The 24,721-nt window shown below is 44.6% G+C and overlaps 1 protein-coding gene across 4 annotated transcripts in view; it reads right to left on the bottom strand.

Moving 5' to 3' along the window:
• AGBL2 (AGBL carboxypeptidase 2) overlaps window positions 1-24,721 on the bottom strand; it is a 99,166-nt gene that overhangs the window by 73,429 nt on the left and 1,016 nt on the right. For all 4 annotated transcript variants that reach the window (XM_088448662.1, XM_088448663.1, XM_088448664.1 and 1 more), the window contains exon 3: window positions 1,205-1,268. In XM_088448662.1, coding sequence (XP_088304788.1) covers window positions 1,205-1,268 — 64 coding nt within the window. The remainder of the gene's footprint in view (window positions 1-1,204; window positions 1,269-24,721) is intronic.

The raw sequence follows: 24,721 nt of genomic DNA, 5'->3' as shown, positions 1-24,721 counted from the left end.
TTTCACTCTGTCTCCTAACACTGCTTAGTAAATAGACCCCTTAGTCTCCTGTCACTTCTATCCAGGCTCCTGCTGGCTCAGTGGGATATGGGGAAACCAAGGCAGCCCGCGGCCTGCACTGCACAGGGAGAGAGCACACCTGGAAGATGGAGCACTTGGAGAAGAACCTGGACTGGAGAGCTAACGTCACATTGTAGGAGCACCCTGCAATACGTATAATCATTTATTTTATATATTTATTAACAGTTTCTTATATAGTGCAGCATATTCCGTTGCGCTTTACAAATGGAAACAACATTAATAGAACAACACAGGGTAGTAACAGACAGCCATAAAGTTAAGAGGGCTCTGCTTGCAATCTATAGGGAAATAGGTGTTGATACACATGGATAGGAGCTATATATTGCAAATTGGTCCGACAGATTGCAGAGGTCATTGGTGAGCTGTATGATCCAGTCACACAGGAAAGTTGGCCTAGGGTTAAGAGGATGTAAAATTGAAGAAAGAGAAAATACGTGATATGTGTATACTATAAGAAGGGAGTTAGATAAGGAAGCAATGAAGGTTATGTGGGCTGTTCTGGAATTTGATAAGCTTGTCTGAAGAAGTGAGTTTTCAGGGAACGCTTGAATGTCTGGAGACTAGCAGAAGTCTTATTGTGGAGATAATGGAGATCTACAGGAAGTTTGGACTAGACCATTTGTGCCTTCCCACTCCTGGTGTCATGTATATGGAAAGCTTAAACCATCCATACACATCATGGAACTGGTCAGATGGGAGGTGTGAGGTGGTCATAGCCAGGGTGCAAAGTGTTTGCAAACTCCCCCATAAGCAATAAGTATAGATCTACCCCTCAATACATTATATCTCCCTCATAACAACCCTCCCTTAGGAACAACCCTCTGACCTGTGGTTCTCCGCTACCCTCTATAGAGAGGACAGCTGATGGACCTCCTCCAAAGCACAGCCACCCTCTGTTGGCTGCCAATCTGTGCATGCAGATCTCACGCTCTCATGAAGCCCCTGGCTCTCGGAGTCCATATAAACAGCAGTTTTATTATAGCACTTTTTTTTAATGTTTCCATTACAGATGACAAAATGAAACTAAATACTTTGCCGATCGCTATGGGTTACAGCAGCTTTTCTACATAGTCACCTGCAGTCCCCCAATATGATCTTACATACACAGTTTCTGTGCTCTTACCTTTAAAATATCCGTAGTACCTCAGGTGATGACGCATGAAGCTTTCATACGGGTCTCTCAGGAGCTGGAAAAGATACAGACTGTGAGGTTACGTTATATGTTCTGTTACATTGTCACGTATTTAATTTATGCCCAATATACATAATAAACAACAGACCAGTTAAAGCTTATTTTATGGAACAAAACTTCACATGTCCTCGTTCTGAAGATCAGTGGCACACTCAGGGGCAGAACTATGGGAGACAATGGAGGCGCCGGCCGCCGGGCTCCAGCACTGAAGGGGCACCTCCTCCATTGCCCACAATATATTCACCCCACTTAGGGCTGTAACTATGTACCCGGAGTGTACCGTCATGGCTGCACCTGAGAAGCAACCATGCCCTAACCGCGGACCCATGCAGCAGAGCCCTGAGTGGCTGGCCCGAGGATAAGCATGGCTGCAGATCTTACAGGAGCTGGATGTCAACAAGGATGCTTTGAACAGAGCTTCGGGTAAGAGGGCATGGGAAGCTAGGGCCTGGGGCACCAGCGACTGAGTCTCCGGGGCAGATCTTTGATGGAGCAACTTCTCAGAATGTGATGCAGTCGGCAGTAGACTGGGCAGTTTGTGATTTGAAGTCCCACTATAGTGGCAATCTTACAGTATCTTGACTTAAACTCAGTCCTCAAAGCTACCACATCATGGTTTTTTCCTCAATCAGGGGTATCAGGAGGGCTCCCCACCCCATATCAGGTGGTTTTCTCCTCAATCAGGGGTATCAGGAGGGCTCCCCACCCCACATCAGGTGGTTTTCTCCTCCATCAGGAGTATCAGGAGGGCTCCCCACCCCATATCAGGTGGTTTTCTCCTCAATCAGGGGTATCAGGTGGGCTCCCCACCCCACATCAGGTGGTTTTCTCCTCCATCAGGAGTATCAGGAGGGCTCCCGACCCCATATCAGGTAGTTTTCTCCTCCATCAGGAGTATCAGGAGGGCTCCCCACCCCACATCAGGTGGCTTTCGCCTCCATCAGGAGGACTCATGCTAATTGCACCATACAGGTCACTATCTTATCTGTGACTAATGCATACAGATGTGTCCGCATACGTCTATCCTCTGTGCGACATATAACGCGTGAGTGCAGAGTGACTCAGTAGCGCTGAGCGTCTTTTCCTGCAAATGTTGCCCTTCAAAATTATTTGCACAGCGATGTGAAGAGGACGTACAAGCAGCTTCTGCTGATTAAAATGATCTGTGGCATGCCTATTGTCGAAGCTGAATAATTGGCTGAGACAAGTTCAGTTTAAAATTTAATCGCGGCGACGCCATCTTGCGAATGGCCGCAAGACTCCATTTTGGAAATGAGATCGCAAGACACCATTTTTGTGGTCAGCGTCAATTCAAGTTATAACTCAGGAGCTAAGAACAGATGGCAATGTTTTTGTTAACCTACCAAGGGCAACTGGAAAAACAAGCTTTCTGAGTAAAAGTAAATAAGAAGAGACAATGGGTATTTTTACATACAAATTGGGAATCCCTGGATGCAGATAAAGTATAGTTGTGGCAATTGTAATATAATATCTACACAATTGGATTAGTCTGAATCCTAGACAGGATGGCCCCAAATTCCACAGCTTGAGGTGGTAATACATTTGCACTTCACACAAGAGTCTGTGAGAACAAAAGAGGTTTTGTTTTCCTTTGAACACACAACAGGTGGGGGCCTGCTGACAGAGGGCATGTAGAACTACAACCCTCAGCCATCCACACTGCTGGATGTTCACTTCGTGTATGAGAAATTATGCACTTAAATCTCACCCATTAATAACTAGCGTCCTTATATCAAACCCCGAATACTCACACACTACATATTCGCACACAAGGTTCCATTAGCATCAAATTGTATGATTCAAGTTGGTTAAGTTAGTTTAAATGCTAAGAAATAGAGGTTTTAGATATCTAAGGTATTATACATGATAAGCAAGGTGTGTTTGGTTTCGTTCTGATGCGTACGCTTTTTACAGAATCCCGGTGTTATCGGTGGAGAGATCGCATCATGCAAACTCAAGTTACGGATCGCAGAACTTACAAGCAACAAAATGTTTAGTTGATGGAATGTTACAGGAGGCGTTACCAGAAAGACTCCGGCTGTTAGAGGCAGGGAAAGTCTATTTGAAACAACCTGTTAAATGTGTCGTTACATATGCTTCTCCTCTGGGAACCAATGAGATCAGCAGGAAGTTCCCCCTTTGTCCTGTTTCAGTCTGGGTGGGAATAAATACATGTGTTCGAACACTGGTTTGCCAGTTCATGCTGAATTTTGGGTGAACTGAGGATATCTAGTCAGAAGTCTATCTCTGGGTCCAGAGGCGCAGCGTATGTATAACCGTACTTGGGTCTGTATTATTTCCTTTTACACCTAACTTGTGTATGTATAGATTGCGTGTAACGGACTGTACTTTTACCTGAATAATACTTGTGCGTTGGAAACACAGATTCCACTCCTGTCTTTATTTGCGGTTAAGCTGCGCAATTAGTGTTCTGTTTAGAGGTTTTAGGCAGGGTTTTGTCTTAGAGGTTCTAGGCAGGTGAATCTTAGAGGTTTATAGGAAGGAATATATTAAAAGGTTTATTGACGAATTCAACAGTGGGGGCTCATCGGTTTATCACACTATCTGATACACGATAACACTCGGTCAGTCCTCTCTCAGCAAAAGGGTGGAGGCGCCTTTTGGGAGACGCATTAGTCTTTCATTACCACAGTGTTGCTGAGAGCGTACTGCCGGTTATTGTGTAGAGGAAGCGCTGATTAGAATCCAGGGACAAGAGAGGAAAAAAAAAAAAGTTTGTTTTTCCTCTGTTGATAGAACCTTGTGTTTAGAGGGGTGCTGCAGTATTTGCGTACGCAGCTAAAACGCATTTTTGCGTACGCAGTTAAAAAAGTAATTATACGCTTGTGTGGTAGTCGCATAATTGTGTATACGGACGATCGCACAAATAGCGTATACGCACTTCCGGTTCTGCTGCCACGTGTTTGAACAAAGCCATTGAGGTTTACATTTTTTTCTATCTACCAATATCTGGGTTAAACGTTTATTTTCTGCGCAGAGAAAAAGTGTGTAACAGTGTGTGTATTGTTGGTAGGGGTAATTTATACCCTAAAGTTAAGGGTACCGTATGATCCTTAAGGGCTAGGTGCAAGGGTTAGCCTAGTCGCTCGGTAAGCAGCTTTACCGTTCTAAACACAGTAGCAGGTGTACATGTTGTCTTTGTTGTATAGAGGTGCGTGAGAGTGGCCGACATACAAACTCTCATAGGTTTGGAAGTTACCTTACTAAAGCTTATCCGGGTCTGGAAGTTGCCTGTTTCAAAACTTATCTAGGTGTGGAAGTGGCCTTACGAAATCTTATCCAGGTGTGTGGGCGCCGTCGACTTAAATCGTTCACAGGTAAGTGAAAGTATCTTGATTGTCTTTCACCAGTTTAAATTTTTATTGAAAACCGTAGGAGTTGTCTCAAAATGGGAGCCACGCAAACGGTAGAAATGGTAAGCAATGATGTGCTGCTAATGGAGGTAATGGAGGTAATATGATGAGAAAGAGTGTTAGACCGTTTCCCAGAATTGGTAGTTTTGACAAAAATGTGTTAGATAATGTCCAGGATCACATCAGTATGGTGCGATCCCGAGAGAAAAAGATTAAGTATTTTGAATGTTTAAAAATATGGCAGCATGAAGGGGATGCTTGGCTTAAAAATGTGCAAACGACGCAAACTAGCGTTGCGAACGCATTGCCAGAAAATACATCCGCGACGCTGAGTTGCAATACGGCCAACCGCAAATTGGCGTGCACGGGCGGCAAAGTAGCGTCGTGGAGAGTATTGCCAGCAGTTCACGCTCACCTCCCCCACCTTATGTGGATGGAGGTGCAAGTACGGTTACCAAAAATACCAATAAAAATGTAACAAGTAATTTGTACCCCCTCTTAAGTAACCATAAAGAAAATGTTTATGATGTAGAAGATGAGCCTATTGTAATGTCTGCCATTTCCCATGCTGTACAAATGATAGATGCTGCATCACCACAATCACGGGTGGTGCCGCCATCTCCATCGGTAACAGCAAGGGAAGTGTTAATACACTCTGCACCCATTGAGGAAGTTGTTAATACCATACGTAGCAGCAGCAGATTAAACCCCCAGCCAGGTAACCAGGTCAGAGGTAGCAACGCTGCCGGTCTGCATCCCATTCGGACAATAACTGTTCCGAATGGAAATGCGGATGCAAACGGTGTAGTGCCCACTAGGGAAGTGGTAATGCATTGTCCAAGGACAAAAGCAGAACTGAATTCCATCATAAATGATTTCCCCAATCCCAAAAAGGAACTAGCCAAATGTCAAAGATTTTTGAGAAATTTGGGTAGTTCTCATGAGCCCACTAATAAAGATTGGCGTGTGGTGTTAAGGGCCTGTCTACCACGCAATACCAACGTGAAAAAATTTATCACGGACTGTGTATTAGATGGCGACGTTCCCTTAACAGACCAAGTAAACCAAGGTAACATTTCCCGCATTGTGACTCAATTGGGTGTATATTTTCCAGTAGTAGTTAACTGGAACAAAATTTTTACAATTAAGCAAAAAGAGAGTGAAACTGCAGAAGAATATTGCGACCGGGCTCTGCAGGCTATCACCCAGTACACTGGGATAGAAGATATTAAAGATAGCACTCACCACAGGGGAATGATAGTCACGGTACTCATGGACGGTCTGTAAGACGATTTAAAGACTCGGGTTCAGACCTCACAGCCTGGCTGGCGGGGACTTACAATAGATAACCTCATAGAGTCTGCCATAGAACATGGCAAAAACATCTCAAAAAAGAGGGAGACCCAGAGCGAAAAATTAATGGCTGTCAGTATCCAAGCTCTGGAGAGAATGACGTTAACATCACAGCCAACCGACACACCTGCACCCACACACACACCTGCACCTGAACAATTACACGTCCTCACCAATCCCACACCACAGCAAACACATCCTTACCCCACATATCATACACAACCACAGGTCCCATACTCATATCCCCCACAATATCCTTACCCTCCCTATCCTTACCCATACCCACCACCTTTCCCTCTTGCTCAAATCCCACCACAATCTTTTCATCCACCCCGTTGAAAATTATGTTTTAACTGTCACTAAGTGGGACACATAAGTAAGTACTGCAAAGTGAAGAACACCACACAGGAACACGAGTTTCCCATGGGTTCATAGGTAACCCCAGTATCTTCTCCCAGGCCTTATATGACTGTTTACAATCTTTTCAACCTATCAATGGATCTGTTCTAATGAAAAATGTGGACGATTTATTGTTGTATTTTGGGTCATGTTTAAATGATATTAAACTGTTTTGCTTTATCTTCCACTCATAGGACACAAGGTTGCTAAGAATAAACGGCAGCCATGCCAGGCTGAGGTCGACTACTCGGAATACTATCCAACCCAGTGGCACAGGCATTATTTAGAGCAGTAGCTATTGATAACAAGATTTAATTGCAGGGACCTGTATGCAGATACTATATCCCTAGAATTATTAAAAATGATAGGGGGACTTATTTTATAGGTGACGTTTCCAAGAACATGTGTAAGGTGATGGGTAACAACACTAAGATTATCCCAGACTGTCTTTTCCTTTATTTGCCACCCTTTGAGATACTGTCCAAACAGGCAGCTAGCGTTCCCGCTAGGCTGTTTTAGCGGGGCGCGGCGCCCTGCCCTCCTTCAGGAGGGCAAAAAGCACCCTGCCCTAACAACCTGCGGGAGCCGTTCTCACCCGCGGGACGCAGTGTCCCGCGGGTGGAGAAACATGCGGTGACCCGGTCACCGCCGGAGAATAGACGCCGGGCGCATGCGCCCGGCATCTATTCTCCCTGTCTGCAGGGCTTGGGGGCTGCCCGGCGTGTCCGTAAGTGCCGGGCACGCCCCCAAGAGTGCCGAAAAGGGGACGCGTCTTATAGACACGCCCCCTTTTCCAATGACCACGCCCCCTTCTCGGCCGCGCGCCCGCCCTTGGCGCGCGCACGGGCATGCCCTCTCTAGCTCCGGCGCCCTGCCTGCCGCCGGAGCTAGAGGGAACACTAGGCATCCTCATGTGAAAATATGATAATGAGGTTACTGTGCAGGGTCTCACGAAGATGAATGAGAATAACCGAAATTGAAAGTGTTATTAACTAACATGTCTAATGCAAACTGTCATGATGTCAAAATCTGGAAGAATTTGTTATGATCCAAAAATTTTTTTAGCTCAGGTTGTTTAACTGATCGGTGGAAAGGTCCGTATCTGACGATACTACATCCACAAAGGGTGGCCGGGGAAGATACGTGGGTCCATTCCACTCACTATAGGGAGGGTAACCAACCGGTGGAGATACAAGGCAGAGACAAGGCCGATAACGTGGACCTGTAGATTGCGAGCTTGTGCCGGAAGGATTAAAAAGGTGACGGTGAGATATCTGAGCTAAAGAAATGTGTAGATCAGTGCTTCCAGCAATGGAGTGGTCTGCTGTGGTCATCCTAGTTCTTTTTCTTTCCAGAGTTTTTGTCATGATGATCTGTTTGGGGATACTCAGTGTCTGTGATAGGGGACCGATGAAGGAGATGTGAGCTGATGGCGGAGCTGATGGAGTGGAGTCAGGAGGAGTGCAATGCCAATCAGGGGAGTTTCTGACCAATTTTAGTATTGTAATTGTTATGTTATTTGGGAAAAATACTTGCAGAAGTTATGACCCTCACACATGTTGAAATGTTGGGAATACATAAAAACACACCGTCACCATATCTTCACACACAATATGAACACAGAGGCAAGAGAAATATGATACCTGGTGATATGCATAAAGCCGCTCAGTTAATCAGTGAGACAACTGGCTTCCAAGTTTTAGTCGCCCTGGATCCCACCAGAATTGCTAGGGGTACATTAAATTTTAGATATATCCAGGAACTTGCTAAATTAATAGATAATATCACCGAGATGTACGATGACACATTCAGGTACACAGGGAGAGAATTGCAAGCGTACAAGAAAGAACTAGTGCAACACAGGCTAGTGTTGAATTATTTAACTGCTGTTACTGGAGGGTATTGCGTAACGTTAGCCACCCAATTTGGAGTAAAGTGTTGCACTTATGTCACCAATGATACCAGCGACCCTAAGGAGGTGATAGACCAGAAGACGGATGAGATTCTGCAGTTAAAGTGGGAATTTCGTAAGAACCATAACGCATCAGTGGCTGAAGCAGGGGAAAAGATAGAAGGATGGGTGTCATGGCTGAACCCAGTGAAATGGTTCTCGGGTCTAGGAGAGTGGGTCCAGGAAGTGGTCGCCAGCGTAGGCAAATTCTTGATCCTTATACTGATTGTCATCATAGTAATTGGCATATGCGTCCGGTGTGTTCCTATTGTGTTGAAGTGTGGAAAATGTGAAAACAGAGTGAAACGAAGGGATGAAACTATGATGGTGGTCAGAAATGATAATATGTATACCGAGGTAGAAACAGAACTGCACTACAACCCTGAGCTAGGAAGTACCATCATTTAAATGTATAATATTTAGACATGCATAGAGGATATTATTGAAATGTTATTTATAGAACACCCAGACAATGTAAAGTCTCAAATTCCCCTTCAAAACTACTGTTATAAGACTGGTGCATCCCCACATCTGTCACATGATCTCCCAAGATCCGCGGTGTGCGTACAATAGTAGTTTTATGCCCCCGCCTAGAGACACATTGTTGATGGATTAAGAACCACCTTGTGCCATCCCATGATAACACTAAATAATATGTGAATGTAAGCCCAAAATAAATTTTTATAGCAGATTGTGATAGCATGTTGTTTGCTATCAGAGGGTGGACTGTCGAAGCTGAATAATTGGCTGAGACAAGTTCAGTTTAAAATTTAATCGCGGCGACGCCATCTTGTGAATGGCCGCAAGACTCCATTTTGGAAATGAGATCGCAAGACACCATTTTTGTGGTCAGCGTCAATTCAAGTTATAACTCAGGAGCTAAGAACAGATGGCAATGTTTTTGTTAACCTACCAAGGGCAACTGGAAAAACAAGCTTTCTGAGTAAAAGTAAATAAGAAGAGACAATGGGTATTTTTACATACAAATTGGGAATCCCTGGATGCAGATAAAGTATAGTTGTGGCAATTGTAATATAATATCTACACAATTGGATTAGTCTGAATCCTAGACAGGATGGCCCCAAATTCCACAGCTTGAGGTGGTAATACATTTGCACTTCACACAAGAGTCTGTGAGAACAAAAGAGGTTTTGTTTTCCTTTGAACACACAACAGGTGGGGGCCTGCTGACAGAGGGCATGTAGAACTACAACCCTCAGCCATCCACACTGCTGGATGTTCACTTCGTGTATGACAAATTATGCACTTAAATCTCACCCATTAATAACTAGCGTCCTTATATCAAACCCCGAATACTCACACACTACATATTCGCACACAAGGTTCCATTAGCATCAAATTGTATGATTCAAGTTGGTTAAGTTAGTTTAAATGCTAAGAAATAGAGGTTTTTGATATCTAAGGTATTATACATGATAAGCAAGGTGTGTTTGGTTTCGTTCTGATGCGTACGCTTTTTACAGAATCCCGGTGTTATCGGTGGAGAGATCGCATCATGCAAACTCAAGTTACGGATCGCAGAACTTACAAGCAACAAAATGTTTAGTTGATGGAATGTTACAGGAAGCGTTACCAGAAAGACTCCGGCTGTTAGAGGCAGGGAAAGTCTATTTGTAACAACCTGTTAAATGTGACGTTACATATGCTTCTCCTCTGGGAACCAATGAGATCAGCAGGAAGTTCCCCCTTTGTCCTGTTTCAGTCTGGGGGGGAATAAATACATGTGTCCGAACACTGGTTTGCCAGTTCATGATGAATTTTGGGTGAACTGAGGATATCTAGTCAGCAGTCTATCTCTGGGTCCAGAGGCGCAGCGTATGTATAACCGTACTTGGGTCTGTATTATTTCCTTTTACACCTAACTTGTGTATGTATAGATTGCGTGTAACTGACTGTACTTTTACCTGAATAATACTTGTGCGTTGGAAACACAGATTCCACTCCTGTCTTTATTTGTGGTTAAACTGTGTACGCAATTAGCGTTCTGTTTAGAGGTTTTAGGCAGGGTTTTGTCTTAGAGGTTCTAGGCAGGTGAATCTTAGAGGTTTATAGGAAGGAATATATTAAAAGGTTTATTGACGAATTCAACACTATATTCTGTGTACAACTGCGGGTGTGACGGGGAGGGGCACCAAATTATAATTTGCCTCTGGGCGTCGCGGATGAATTTACGCCACTGGGCACACTGGCATAGTTAAAGTTGGTTGGATGCCTTTTCTAAATCTAAACCATCATTACTTCCAAATGCGACCAATACCCCACCTGTATAGTGCACAGCGCCAATCTCCAGGACATTATATAGTCTCAGTGAGTAGACACGTACAGCCAGCAATGACAGGAGTATTATACAGTAACCAATAATCAGAATTTACAGTCACAATAGCCTGCTTGTTACACAGCCACAATACTGTGTTACATTGTTTAAAAGCTCACAATGATCAACTTGTTTGGCAGGTCATGACTAGCATATTACACCTGCACAATACTACAGATTATATACAGACTCCAATGATGGTCAGTTTATTTTGCTTCAATGTTCATTGAAAATTATCATAATACAAACTCTACTCTTACAGGAAAAAGATGGGTATGAACAGCACTAGAAAATCTATCAGTATATGTAGGTGAAAACCAACATGGCATGGATCATACATCAATATATATTATTATCATGAACTACTACATGACTCTATACGGCTTGATTGAAAAAATAAATAATTTAATATGATGTTCACAATCTGGACAGAGAAATAGCAATCAATAAAATCGATACAATGACAATAATCAAAAAAATAATAATAATAAAAAATAAATTAATAATAAACAGTGTAAATAAATAATAACAGTACATGAAAACTGATGATGATAAAAATAAATAAATAAGTGTCCAAATCAAAAAGAAAGAAAAATGTCCATGGAATGAATGGTGTAAACCAATCTCAAATAACTGAGTATAAAAAATATTTCATTCACATAGTAGTGAGAGATATAGGGAAATATTATAACAGTCACTGGCCTACACAGGTGGATCCGGAATAATATCCAGCTGATATATTACCAGACTTGGTTGGATGTCCACAGCCTATAAACAGTATAGAAATCCTTGCACTGGCATGCTGACGTATTGTGAATGGCTGGAGCTGGAAAACGATGATATATTTACCAGACTTAGTAAGATGTCCACAGCCTATAGGTGGTGCAGAATTTCTTGCACTGGCATGCTGACGGTTGTAAATGGCTGTAGCTGGAAAATGATAAATACCGCTGGTCCGGAGAGTATAATCCACATAGGAATCCAAGTGCTGTATAATAAACTTGGATTCCTATATGGATTATACTCTCCGGACCAGCGGTATTTATCATTTTCCAGCTACAGCCATTTACAACCGTCAGCATGCCAGTGCAAGAAATTCTGCACCACCTATAGGCTGTGGACATCTTACTAAGTCTGGTAAATATATCATCGTTTTCCAGCTCCAGCCATTCACAATACGTCAGCATGCCAGTGCAAGGATTTCTATACTGTTTATAGGCTGTGGACATCCAACCAAGTCTGGTAATATATCAGCTGGATATTATTCCGGATCCACCTGTGTAGGCCAGTGACTGTTATAATATTTCCCTATATCTCTCACTACTATGTGAATGAAATATATTTTATACTCAGTTATTTGAGATTGGTTTACACCATTCATTCCATGGACATTTTTCTTTCTTTTTGATTTGGACACTTATTTATTTATTTTTATCATCATCAGTTTTCATGTACTGTTATTATTTATTTACACTGTTTATTATTAATTTATTTTTTATTATTATTATTTTTTTGATTATTGTCATTGTATCGATTTTATTGATTGCCATTTCTCTGTCCAGATTGTGGACATCATATTAAATTATTTATTTTTTCAATCAAGCTGTATAGAGTCATGTAGTAGTTCATGACAATAATATATATTGATTTATGATCCATGCCATGTTGGTTTTCACCTACATATACTGATAAATTTTCTAGCGCTGTTCATACCCATCTTTTTCCTATATTATATTATTAGGAGCTGACACCTCCATCTGAACCAGCTGCTTTTTGATAAGCGCCAACTGATATTCTTCTTTTCTTTTTTGTTACTACTCTTACAGGACACTACACTCTTGACATGACCTGACCATAATACAAGTCTTTTATACTCATAGGACATTGTACCTCAAACATGACCTGACCACGGGATGCGGTCAATATCCCAACTGCAGGGATTCCGGCACTCACAAAGCTGGAATCTCCGACACTTGTCAGAATCCCGGCGCCGGAATCCTGAAGGTAAGTAGCGGGGTTGGGGGGAGGGTTAGCGTTAAGTTTAGGCACTAGGGGGAGGGTTAGACACTAAGGGGGGAGGGTTAGGTTTAGGGTGCGGGGAAGGTTAGGTTTAGGCACTAGGGGGGGAGGTTAGGGTCAGGCACCGGGGAGGGACTGTTAGGGTTAGGGTAGGGAAAGGGGGAGGGTTATAATAATGACTGACAAGTGTAGGTATTTTAATCCTGTCGGGATGCCGGTGTCGGGATCCTGATTGACGAGATCCCGAGAGCTGACATCTCGCACCCATCCCCCTGACCATAATACAGTCCATTACATTCTATACATACATAGGTCACTACACCTCCAAGATGACCTGACCACTACACCTGACTATAATACAGTCAATTACATTCTATACAGACATAGGTCACTACACCTCCAAGATGACCTGACCACTACACCTGACCATAATACAGTCCATTCCATTCTATACACAGACATAGGTCACTACATCACCAAGATGACCTGACCACTACACCTGACCATAATACAGTCCATTACATTCTATACAGACATAGGTCACTACACCTCCAAGATGACCTGACCACTACACCTGACCATAATACAGTCCATTACATTCTATACACAGACATAGGTCACTACACCTCCAAGATGACCTGACCACTACACCTGACCATAATACAGTCCATTACATTCTATACACAGACATAGGTCACTACACCTCCAAGATGACCTGACCACTACACCTGACCATAATACAGTCCATTACATTCTATACACAGACATAGGTCACTACACCTCCAAGATGACCTGACCACTACACCTGACCATAATACAGCCCATTACATTCTATACACAGATATAGGTCACTACACCTCCAAGATGACCTGACCACTACACCTGACCATAATACAGTCCATTACATTCTATACAGACATAGGTCACTACACCTCCAAGATGACCTGACCACTACTCCTGACCATAATACAGTCCATTACATTCTATACACAGATACAGGTCACTACACCTCCAAGATGACCTGACCACTACACCTGACCATAATACTGGGCCTGATTCAGAGACGCTCGTAAGCGGCCGCTCGTTCGTTCCGAGCGATGTTCGCACATCTGCGCAAGCGTATGGGTTGTAATGCGCATGCGTCAACCAGTCAGTGCGGTCGGAAATCATGTGCTCGCAAAATAGCGAATGCCTGCTAATTTGAGTGACAGAATGAGGCGTTTGTGGGTGGTAACAGGGGAAGGTGCTTGAAAACGTGGAGTGGAGAAACGAACGCAGGCGTGCCAAACGGTCAAAACGGGCGTTTTAAGGGTGTGCATAATTAACAAAGCAGCGTCATCGACCACGTCACTTGGTTGTCTTTTAGCCTGAACTGCTCGCATGATTGCGGTAGGAAAATGCTACCACAAGAATAGCGAGCAGTTCATAGCCTTTCGATGTACTCGATTAATCTAATAAATAGCGGAGATGACGTATGATGCGAGCAGCCAGGGGGCGTATTTTCAAAATAGCGAGCGCATGTTTCGTTCGCTCGTTCAGACATAGAGGCATCAACAGACCGCAAAGAGCGAGCGCTTAATTTAAATATCCGGCCCCTTTTTCAGAACGACCGTCCGCAAATAGCGTCCGGTTCTGAATCAGGCCCACAGTCCATTACATTCTATACACAGACATAGGTCACTACATCACCAAGATGACCTGACCACTACACCTGACCATAATACAGTCCATTACATTCTATACACAGATATAGGTCACTACACCTCCAAGATGACCTGACCACTACACCTGACCATAATACAGTACATTACTGTACATTCTATACACAGACATAGGTCACTACACCTCCAAGATGACCTGACCACTACACCTGACCATAATACATTCTATACACAGACATAGGTCACTACACCTCCAAGATGACCTGACCACTACACCTGACCATAATACAGTACATTACATTCTATACACAGATATAGGTCACTACACCTCCAAGATGACCTGACCACTACACCTGACCATAATACAGTCCATTACATTCTATACACAGACATAGGTCACTACACCTCCAAGATGACCTGACCACTACACCTGACCATAATACAGTCCATTACATTCTATACACAGATATAGGTCACTACATCACCAAGATGACCTGACCACTACACCTGACCATAATACATTACATTACATTCTATACACAGATATAGGTCACTACATCACTAAGATGACCTGACCACTACACCTGACCATAATACAGTCCATTACATTCTATACACAGATATAGGTCATTACACCTCCAAGGTGACCTGACCACTACACCTGACCATAATACAGTCCATTACATTCTATACACAGACATAGATCACTACACCTCCAAGATGACCTGACCACTACACCTGACCATAATTAAATTCAATATCACTCTATAAACACTTAAGCCATTACACTCTGAACGGGACCCGACCACGGGACATGATCATAATCCAATTCTACTATACTACACCCATAGGACACTACACTCCCAACATGACCTGACCACTGGCCATGATCATAATACAACTCCATTACATAGAGAACGACACCTCACCATAACTATAGGACTCGGTCATAGTTCTCTTCTACTAAATTTTATGTAGGGATCACTACATCTACCCAATATAACCAGTGTATCTGATCAAATTACATCTATTACAGAATGCAGAGTATAACCCGCATTCTTCTTCTTATTATTAGTATTATTTTATTATTTGTTATTGTTGGTTGCGTACTTTGGGCCTCTTTCAGAGATTTACGCTACTGCAATCGCAACTGCATACTCTCACAGATCGCAGTTGCCAAAATATGCTGATGCCTTCCACAGCACAGCAGAGCATAGGGACACCCACTGCTGCCTTCTCATATCCGTCCGACAATGTACAACAGCTTAAATAGCCCTAACATTGATGCACAACAGACAGTCAGGCAACACGTAAGTCAGGTCTGGCCAGCCGCAAACACTGCAGCACTCTTCACACGCAAAGAGGTCTCATGCTGAACTGGAGATCGCAAAGGCCAATTTATGCACGCCCATGAAAAGGCATTCAAACGTCCCGACACCCCCCCTTACCACCCCCAAATGCTGACTACCTGTCACTCACTTTGCAAGTGGTTCCTGTGTACGAGAATAATTGCAATGCAATCGCTGTATGTGTGCAGTGCCTCGTTTGTGCATGCGCAAAAGCAAACAATCACTCATTCTGCGGAAATATCGGCATTGCTACAGATTACTTTTTGTTCTATATGAGAGTAATAGTTTTGTGGCCGCTGTAGGGAATGTAAATTGTGGGACGGACAGCATTTCTATAATGTAAGTGTTCTCAAGTTCCAATTCCAATACACGATAAGAGTGAAAGTATTATTATTCAATCAACCCTTGTGCAAGAAAAGACACATTAACACCATCGCCCGCAATTGTATTTCTTCCCTAATGTCTCAATATAATCTAATATTTCTATATAACGCTGTGCGCTTCAAGACGGAGAGGATTAACCCTAAGCATCTCTCAACATGATAAGAAATATATCAGGACATCTTATAGACAAGCTGGTAACTTAGAGCCTGATTCAGGACCTGATTCAGAGCCGGTCGCTATTTGCGGACGGTCGTTCCAAAAAGGGGGCCGGCTATTTAAATTGAGCGCTCGCTCTTTGCGGTTTGTTGACGCCTCTATGTCTGAGCGAGCAAACGAAAAATGCGCTCGCTATTTTGTAAAGACGCCCCTTTGCCGTTCGCAACACACGTCATTTCTGGTATTTATTAGATTAATCGGGTACATCGAAAGGCATCTGAACTGCTCACAGTGCATGTGGTAGATTTTTCTTACCGCTATCACTGCGAGCAGTTCAGGCTAAAAGACAACCAAGTGACGTGGTCGATGACGCTCCTTTACTAATTATGCACTCCCATTAAACGCCCTTTTGACCGTTAGGCACGCCTCCGTTCGGATCTCCACTCCCCCGTTTTCATGCACCTTCCCCTGTTACCACCCACAAACGGTACATTCTGTCACTCAAATTAGCAGCCCCTCGCTGTTTTGCGAGCGCCCGATTTCTGACCGCAATGACTGCTTTGCGCATGCGCATTACGACCCATATGCATGCGCAGTTGTGCGAACATCGCTCAGAGCGAACGAACGGCCGCTTACGAGCGGTTCTAAATCAGGCCCTCAGTACGGATCGCAATAGCGATTACGCACACAGTCTCAGCGAAGATATGCTAATTTCTTCGATCATTATGCTATACGCAGCCTAACATAAGGACGCCCACCTTACACATATCCGGAATACTTAGCAAGACTGCAAAACCATCGGTAACATCCTGTACAATCGCAGCCTCACGCACACTTGCACTAGGTCTGACCTTACTCAGGAAATGCTAACCTCATCGAACGCAGTGAGTACACAAGCTGCGTATGGCATAGCAATGGCTTAGTTATGCACGCCCTTGTAATGGTGTTCAAACGCACTGGCACGCCACCACCCCCAAATGGTACTTCCTGTCACTCACTCTGCGATTGGTCTGCGTAGTCACTGCGATCGCAGTTCCGATCGCAGTGGAGTTTTCGCGCACTGCGATGCATATGCATGCACAGAACGCAACAATCGGCCGATTGCGGGCATAATCGCAGTTGCCATCGCTGCTGAATCAGGCCCTTAAAACACAATAATGTTAAACATAAAAATACATCAGGTAGGTCCAGACCTCTCCATTTAGCTACCATGATTATTCTGGCTTACAAAATAATAAATCTATTTTAACTAGTGGAAAATTGTAACAAGGACATTTTGGGTCATATTCAGTTCAAATTCTATGTTGCGAGTGAAGTATGTCCTTAAGATAATTATGGAACTTGGGGTGAGGAACTGTATAATTCAATTAACTTGGAGAAATTATATTGCTGCTTACTGCACAATGGGCCTGATTTGAATTGAGCACTACTGTATGTTGACGTTGACATAACTGCGCATGCGTCTAATTCGCGCCGAGCATGCTTCTCCATTTTGTTCGTACAGAGTTGCAGTTTTACTATTGATTGATATAATTATCTGATTGAAGAATCTCTTAGCAATAGGAGATGATGTTACATTGCACCTGGGAACAAGAGCAAAAATGGCTGCTTTACAAAGCTTCCAGTAAGTGTATCATGTATTTCTGTTATAACCAGTGGAAAATGATAACAATCATAGGATAGTCAGGCACAGAAAACATGGAGCGGGGTCCGTGTCTTAAACATCACCCAGGGCCCGTGGTACTTTTAATCTCTCGCTAATTGTAACAACCAACCAAACCCTTTTGTTTCCTGTGACAGGGATATTCCATTATCCTTTGTTAGCTCCTAGGGGCAGTAACCTATATACAGGGGCATATCTACCCATTGGCTAGGATGGCACTCGCCAGGGGCGCCGGCCAAAGGGGGGGCGCCATCCGGCAGTGCCACCAGCAGCCAATGGGTGGACTACCCCAGGGGCTTGAACTAGCCCCGCTAGTCCCACGGCCCCACAAGTGTAAGGCAGACCGCACTGAAAGCGGTCTGCCCTACACAGTAACAAACACACATAGCCACCAGTGGCGGCTGTGTGTTTGTTATATCAGCCAGCCAATGAGAGTCAGACTCTCATTGGCTGCTGCGTCCACGGAGGGAGCCGGCTGGAGCTCACTCAAGAGCTCCGCCTTCCGGCTCCCCCCGCAGTGGGTAATGGGAGAGACGTCGGAGGAGTGGACAGCGGTATATGTCGGCAGGAGTGGGGATCAGGAAGTTGCTTTTTTTTCTGTGTGTGTCTTTTTTTCTGGCACAACACAGGGGGGGGGGAGTGGCTACTAGGGGGCACTGTATAGGTGGTGGCCACTACTGGGGGCACTGTATAGGGAGGGTCGCTACTGGGAGCACGTTATGGGGGGGTGGTCGCTACTGAGGGCACTGTATAGGGGGGTCGCTACTGCTGGCACGTTATGGGGGGGCGCTCCTGGGGGCACTGTATAGGGGGGGCGCTACTTGGGAATGTTATTGGGGGGTGGCCGCTACTGGGGGCACTGTATAGGGGGGACTACTACTGGGGGCAATGCATAAGGGGCACTACTACTGGGGGACACTGTATAGGGGGGACTACTACTGGGGGCAATGCATAGAGAGGACAACTACTGGGGGCACTGTATAGGGGGGACAACTACTGTGGGCACTGTATAGGGGGGACTACTACTGAGGGCACTGTATAGGGGGGACTACTACTGGGGGCACTGTATAGGGGGGACTACTACTGGGAGCAATGTATAAGGGGGACTACTACTGGGGCCACTGCATAGGATGGACTACTACTGGGGCCACTGCATAGGATGGACTACTAATGGGGGCACTGCATAGAGGGGACAACTACTGGGGGCACTGCATAGAGGGGACTACTACTGGGGGCACTGCATAGAGGGGACTACTACTGGGGGCACTACATAGAGGGGACAACTACTGGGGGCACTGCATAGAGGGGACTACTACTGGGGGCACTGTATAGGGGGGACTACTACTGGGGGCACTGCATAGAGGGGACTACTACTGGGGGCACTACATAGAGGGGACAACTACTGGGGGCACTGCATAGAGGGGACTACTACTGGGGGCACTGTATAGGGGGGACTACTACTGGGGGCAATGCATAGAGGGGACTACTACTGGGGGCACTGCATAGAGGGGACAACTACTGGGGGCACTGCATAGAGGGGACTACTACTGGGGGCACTGTATAGAGGGGACTACTACTGTGGGCACTGTATAGAGGGGACTACTACTGGGGGCACTGCATAGAGGGGACAACTACTGGGGGCACTGTATAGAGGGGACTACTACTGGGGGCACTGCATAGAGGGGACAACTACTGGGGGCACTGCATAGAGGGGACAACTACTGGGGGCACTTCCTGAAATTATGGGTGGAGGGAGGCGCCAGTCCATTACTTTGCCAGGGGCACTCGGATCCCTAGATACACCACTGCCTATATACCTCGTGTTCCAGCATATATTTATTATTGGTTATTTGCTTGGATTTCATTATGCTGTATTTTACAGCTCTGTCAAATATGTTTTGACTTTTGTAAATACTAGGTAACAATAAGAATATTATGCGGTTTCCAACTAGCTAACACTGAAAAACAAATAGATTATAGCAGACAATAGGAGGAGATTTATCAAGCCTTCTAAAGAGGACAAGGAGAGGTGCTTCCCATAGCAACCAATCAGCTTATAGCTATCGAATACATTCTATAAAACGATAGCTACGATATGATTGGCTGCTATGGGTAACTTCTCACTCATATTTAGAAGGTTTGAGAAATCTCCCCCAATGACCTGTATATAACAATGCGTTCATGTCCCAACATGAAACCCAAATGTTTGACCTGCGGACTAAATGGCAGTGATTAATGTATTTAGCTTCATAGCTGTGAATCGCTGCCTTTCCTGGTCCCTGTTTGCACTAGGTGTACATTATGTTTATTTGGAATAGCATCATGCAAATCAGGCATAACAGGTGGTAATGTTTGATGTGGGGGCTATGTATCCAATCCCTGGTGGATTCCTATTTATTTAATGGAGTATCAACTTGTCCAGCACATATATGAAATGAAGCTACATTTATATACAGCAGCTAGATATGTAGATACATAAACTGAGGCATAAGCAGTTGTGTAAGACTTACAGAACACACTCACCCTTGTGTGTAGAGACCATAAACATACGTACTTAAAAGTATTTTGAGTCACATGCAATGTCACAGTTGGATGCAGTTGAGCAATCAGTTACTACTGCACAAGCATGTAAGTCGCACTGCGCGCGTGTCCAGAGACCGTGCGCCCAGAAGTCGCGGTTGAGATACAGGACCTCATTCAGAGTCGGTCGTTGCGGCCGCACGGTCGTAGGGGAAAGGGATATGCAAATGAAGCGATCGCAAGTTGCGTCGCTAAGATGAGATCGTTAGCTGAACGACCGAGGGTAAGAAGCGGTCGTAAGACTAAATCACGCCCCCTTCTCGATCACAACACACGTCATCTCCTGGGATATAAGGATTAATCGCAACCATCGGAGCTGATCGCAGAGCTTAAGGCTGACCATACCCTCTCTTAAGCACTACGATCTAGTCAGTGCAATAACCACCATGTCACATGTGCCATGACACTACTTTGTTAATTATGCACTCCCATAAAACGCCCTTTGCATAGTCAGGCACGCCTGCGTTCGGATCTCCACTCCCCCGTTTTCAAGCACCTTCCTCTGTTACCACCCACAAACGGTTCATTCTGTCACTCAAACTAACGACCTGGCTGTGTTCAAGGAGAGAAAAATTTCTGATCGTAACATCTAGTTTGCGCACGCGCATTGCAAATTTTACGCATGCGCAGTTTAGCGAACATCGGCTGCGTACGACCGTGCGGCAACAACGACCGACTCTGAATGAGGTCCACAGTCTCAGAAATGTCTTGAAAATGTATTGGGCGTTCCTGGGAGGCGATAAAGAAGGTGGGTATGCGGATGCACGGAGAGGGTCCGTCTTAAGGGCGTGTTATGGGCGTGTCACTAATTTGGTTGCGAACTTAGATGCTTAATCGCTCACATTGGAAGACATCCTCTCATGGAGAATCTGCCCAGAGTATGGGGTCGGTGCAAGTTTCCATGGTGCCGCCGAGCGGTATTTGAGCATCTAAAGTAGCTCAAAGTGGGTGTCTCAGTCCTTTCATATTCAGACACACACCTGTACACCAGGGAAGGGCTTGTAGGGGCATCAGTCCTTGTATATTCAGACTCATGTCTGTACACCAGGGAAGGGCTTGTAGGGGCATCAGTCCTTGTATATTCAGACTCATGTCTGTACACCAGGGAAGGGCTTGTAGGGGCATCAGTCCTTGCATATTCAGGCACACGCCTGTACACCAGGGAAGGGCTTGTAGGGGTATCAGTCCTTGCATATTCAGACTCATGTCTGTACACCAGGGAAGGGCTTGTAGGGGCATCAGTCCTTGCATATTCAGGCACACTTCTGTACACCAGGGAAGGGCTTGTAGGGGCATCAGTCCTTGCATATTCAGGCACACGCCTGTACACCAGGGAAGGGCCTGTAGGGGCATCAGTCCTTGTATATTCAGGCACACGTCTGTACACCAGGGAAGGGCTTGTAGGGGCATCAGTCCTTGCATATTCAGGCACACGCCTGTACACCAGGGAAGGCTTGTAAGGGCATCAGTCCTTGTATATTCAGGCACACGCCTGTACACCAGGGAAGGGCTTGTAGGGGCATCAGTCCTTGTATATTCAGACTCATGTCTGTACACCAGGGAAGGGCCTGTAGGGGCATCAGTCCTTGTATATTCAGGCACACGTCTGTACACCAGGGAAGGGCTTGTAGGGGCATCAGTCCTTGCATATTCAGGCACACGCCTGTACACCAGGGAAGGCTTGTAAGGGCATCAGTCCTTGTATATTCAGGCACACGCCTGTACACCAGGGAAGGGCTTGTAGGGGCATCAGTCCTTGTATATTCAGACTCATGTCTGTACACCAGGGAAGGGCTTGTAGGGGCATCAGTCCTTGCATATTCAGACACATGTCTGTACACCAGGGAAGGGCTTGTAGGGGAATCAGTCCTTGCATATTCAGGCACACTTCTGTACACCAGGGAAGGGCTTGTAGGGGCATCAGTCCTTGTATATTCAGGCACACGCCTGTACACCAGGGAAGGGCCTGTAGGGGCATCAGTCCTTGTATATTCAGGCACACGTCTGCACACCAGGGAAGGGCTTGTAGGGGCATCAGTCCTTGCATATTCAGGCACACGCCTGTACACCAGGGAAGGCTTGTAAGGGCATCAGTCCTTGTATATTCAGGCACACGCCTGTACACCAGGGAAGGGCTTGTAGGGGCATCAGTCCTTGTATATTCAGACTCATGTCTGTACACCAGGGAAGGGCTTGTAGGGGCATCAGTCCTTGCATATTCAGACTCATGTCTGTACACCAGGGAAGGGCTTGTAGGGGCATCAGTCCTTGCATATTCAGGCACACGTCTGTACACCAAGGAAGGGCTTGTAGGGGCATCAGTCCTTGCATATTCAGACACATGTCTGTACACCAAGGAAGGGCTTGTAGGGGAATTCACATACAGTCGCAGAAGCAATACTGGCAAAACGCTCGCACGTGGACGAAGTAACATCCTAATCAGAATAAGCTCCTAAATGTGGAAATGCTGAATAATGCTGTACCTTAGTTAATATTTCAATGTTGCAAATATCCGAGATGCAAATATCAACAGAGATGCATATACACAATAAGGTGCAAGGTTTCACTTTGCATGTTATGCCGATGATTGACTAAAATGTAAAAATCGAACGGAAGGCACAAAAATAAATAAATGAACATTAATTGTTTTGAATAATAAGATGAAAAAAGCAGTCATTAAAAAAGAGTAAGCATAAAATATAAGACAACTCAATGAAAATACACGTGACAGGATAATGAATAAGAAGTACCTTATGACTGTTGGGGAAAGTGGGTTTGGAAGTTACATAACAAACCAGGTTGCACAGGAAAGTAATAATTCATAGTGGAGATTAAAAATAAATACAAATCCTGTCATCCAATGATCTCTGTTCTAGATCAATCTTCGCAGCTGGAAAAATAATGTCCATTGATAATGAGTGAGCAAAACTAAAACCCTGGTTTATAGGGGACCTCTAGTCTGGGGCTGGCCGGCAGGCAAACTATAGCCTGGGAGCAAGTACACAGCACTGGGCCGTGAGCAGCGGCTCTTTCCTTAAGGTACTTTGTAGCTTGGAATATTGTAGCTGGTTTATCAAAGGGCTAAAAGACATTCTGTGGGAGAAAATGGGAGTCATTGTCCACAAAGGGCTTGTTTATACAATACTCTATATATCAGTGTGGTTACCACTGACGATAACCCTATTTGGTGGAGCTTATATAACAAGCATTATGGTGGTACACCATGTTCCTGTCGTACCATTGTTGTTTTAGTGAATATCCGACTATGAGTCTAATTCACTACGGATTGAAATATTGTGTACGCACGCAGTTAAACTGTGATAGCAAGCCAAACCATTGCGATCGCAATGCAAACTCAGCACTATATAAGGATGCTCACTTTACATTACACACATCCGTAATACTTAATACAGATTAGCGAAACCATCGGTACAATCGAGTACCATCGCAGCCTCACACTTGCACAACCCCTGACCTTGTGTATGGCATCGCAGTGGTTAATTTATGCACGCCCCTGCAATGGCGTGCAAACACATTGGCCCACCTGAGTTCAGCCAACCACTCCCCCCCCCCCCCGTCACAACCCACAAACGGCATTTCCTGTCAATCACTCTGCGATGGGTCAGCGTAGTTATTGCGATCGCAGTCCCCATCTCAGCGGCCGGTTCGTGCATGGACACTGCGATGCAGACGTAACAATCGCCCGATTGCGTGCATAATCACAGTTGCGTACGGTAGTAAACCAGGCCCTATTAATACAATTCGACGGCTCAAGTAATCAGCAGTGGTCTGCCTTGAGCAGCACAAGTCCCCACCCCCATCCCCTGCCTATAGTCTATACTATTATATAACTTGTTATTATATCTGTATTACTGGTTATTATATTTGAATTGTTTAGACTCTATAGAATTTAAATATAATAACCAATAATATAATGAAGGCTATTGTAAGTTTCGAACAAGAAATATACACATATACCCTTGAATTACTGAGATATTTAATTGTGTTCTCCCATCTGAAACAATGTAAAATCTGGAACTCAATGCATTTATTTAGAATGCTTTTACATACATGATATTGATGCTATTATTTTCAAGAGCATTTAAAGGCCATGATAGATGATAGATAGATAGACAGACAAACAGATAGATATGAGATAGATAGATAGATAGATAGATAGATAGATAGATAGATAGATAGATA

Source organism: Taudactylus pleione, unplaced genomic scaffold, assembly GCF_031769625.1.
Source record: "Taudactylus pleione unplaced genomic scaffold, aTauple2 ptg000462l, whole genome shotgun sequence".
NCBI classification, from domain to species: domain Eukaryota; kingdom Metazoa; phylum Chordata; class Amphibia; order Anura; family Myobatrachidae; genus Taudactylus; species Taudactylus pleione.
This window is presented reverse-complemented; position numbering and strand designations above follow the sequence as displayed.